This window comes from Clupea harengus, chromosome 9 (genome assembly GCF_900700415.2).
Source record: "Clupea harengus chromosome 9, Ch_v2.0.2, whole genome shotgun sequence".
Classification (NCBI taxonomy): Eukaryota; Metazoa; Chordata; class Actinopteri; order Clupeiformes; family Clupeidae; genus Clupea; species Clupea harengus.
In genome coordinates this window covers 28,939,815-28,942,314 of record NC_045160.1, presented here as the reverse complement: position 1 = coordinate 28,942,314, position 2,500 = coordinate 28,939,815, and the positions used below count along the sequence as shown (strand labels likewise).

Below are 2,500 nucleotides of genomic sequence, written 5' to 3'. Positions count from 1 at the left end.
TGAAGGTACACACACACACACACACACACACACACACACACACACACACCATCATCGAGGAGTACCTTCACATCAATGATCTGAAGGTACACACACACACACACACACACACACACACACCATCATCGAGGAGTACCTTCACATCAATTACCTGAAGGTACACACACACACACACACACACACACACACCATCATCGAGGAGTACCTTCACATCAATGATCTGAAGGTACACACACACACACACACACACACACACACACACACACACACACACACCATCATCGAGGAGTACCTTCACATCAATGACCTGAAGGCAGGCACACACACACACACACACACTGAGCATAAACTCATCAGCTGAGTGTTACACACACCCTGTAACGCAACACACAGAAGCGCTGTCTCTGACGTGTGTGTGTGTGTGTTCCCCAGGAAGCTCTGCAGTGTGTGTGTGAGCTGCAGTGCTCCGCGCAGCTGGGTGTGTTTGTGCGCGTGTGTATGGAGGCCACATTGGAGCGGAGCGCGTCGGCCAGAGAACACACCGGAACACTGATGCTCCAGCTCATCAAGGCAGGAACGCTCAACACACAGCAGTACTACAAGGGGTGAGTGTGTGTGTCTGTGTGTGTGTGTGTGTGTGTGTGTGTGTGTGTGTGTGTGTGTGTGTGTGTGTGTGTGTGTGCTCCAGCTCATCAAAGCAGCACACAGCAGTACTACCAGTGTGTGTGAGTATTAAAGATGCGCGATATATCGGCGGCCGATATATTAGTGGCCGATAAGTGCAAAAAATGTAATATTATTATTATACCGATATCGTAATTTAAGCCGATATTTTTAAGGTCTAATTTCCCTCCAATTATTCTTTCCAGCGTAGCCTGTTACGCATAGGCCCGTTGCCTGGCTACACTAAACTTTTTGAGCATGGTGTGCAGTCGTTGAAATAATCTTGTCAGCGGTGTGGAACTACTTCATGATATCAAAAGATGATAGTAGAGTTTCTGTGTGCAATAAATGTTCGTCGGAGGTACAACGAGGAGGAAACGAGGCAAAGAGCTTCAACACCACTAACCTTATCAGCCATCTCAAATCTCGTCATAGCCAATACGTGTTCAAAGAATATGAAGCCGCTACCATGACCAAGAAAACTAAACCTGCAGGAGGTAATGCTAGTCACTTCAATACCGGAGGCATTTGAGAAAGGACTGTATTTGTTGGTTCTAGTCTGTTAGAACACCCACGAGTACCAAAGCAGTCTTCTTTATCTCCCTTTAATGTGCATTCATCAATTTACATTACATGAAGATGCGTGTGATCGTACATATGTGTGTGGTCTGCAATGAGAATAGGGACTAATCAGCACTGCACTGAATTACATTAACATGAGTTATTGCTACATGATGACAATTACACAACTAATATTACTAGATACATATCATAGTGGACATTACACTAGACAACATGGATCTCATTCATATCTCATCCAGTCGAAATCTTATCAGGATGAACCCATCCTTATTACATCGAATCAACATAAGAACAGAACATAACTAAATATCCGCTTAGCATGCTAATCGCTATTAATAGCAACGTGCACTCACATGTAGCCCAAATACACAATCTATCACAGTAGTAACTTCATGAAAACCCTTACTTTCATAAGGTTCGCACACAATGGCTCACATACATGTCAAACAATGATGATTTAAGCACTCGAAACCTATTAGGCACACTGTATGGTCAACTACTTTCCCACTGGCGACCAACTAAACTTGTCACTATCATACTTAAGCAATATAGTACGAGTGCGAGTGGGGTAGGTAAGGGATATTCCCACGGGTGGTGTTCGGCCGTAGCCACGAGGCCGGAGGCCGAGTGGCGCAGGCAACAACACCCGTGGGAATATCCCTTACCTACCCCACTCGCACGAGTACTATATTGCTTTTATAAAACAATTTTATAGTCAACCAATTAACATTTAAACACGAAGTTATTGATTAAAACATGTTTATTTCGCCATTGTTTCTCCGCAACAAAAAAATAGTTCCATTGTCAACGTCTTTTGGAATTATAAGAACTTTGAATTAACGGTTATCGCTTAATTGTATCAACGTGCTATAGAATGTTTCATCGCGGAGTGATTTATTATTAGCTGTGAAAAGTCCGAGTTGGGATGTCCTGGGATATTCCAACTCATGGAACGTCTCTCGTCCAATCAGAAACAGCTAAATAATTCAATAGAACCCAATTGTTTTATAATGAAAACTAAACTGAAGTAGGTGCACGCAGGCGGCGTTGCTAGGCAACGTCACTATCGACAGAGTCTTTCACATAGACAAAAAAAGATGCGTCGATTTAAAATATTCATAGTTTTCACGTGACGTCAGAATGACCAGCTGAAGGGCAAAAAACACATTCCACACCTGTCTAACACTGGAGTTTATACAGGAACCGACCACCTTTCATTCAATATCATTTAATATCTCCGCTTTAACATTGTCTG

At 43.0% G+C, this 2,500-nt stretch overlaps 1 protein-coding gene across 1 annotated transcript in view; it reads left to right on the top strand.

The window, feature by feature from the left end:
- LOC105890576 (eukaryotic translation initiation factor 4 gamma 1) overlaps positions 1 to 2,500 on the top strand; it is a 33,096-nt gene that overhangs the window by 21,804 nt on the left and 8,792 nt on the right. The window contains exon 17 of the mRNA XM_031574060.1: positions 433 to 605. Within this exon, the coding sequence (XP_031429920.1) occupies positions 433 to 605 (173 nt within the window). The remainder of the gene's footprint in view (positions 1 to 432; positions 606 to 2,500) is intronic.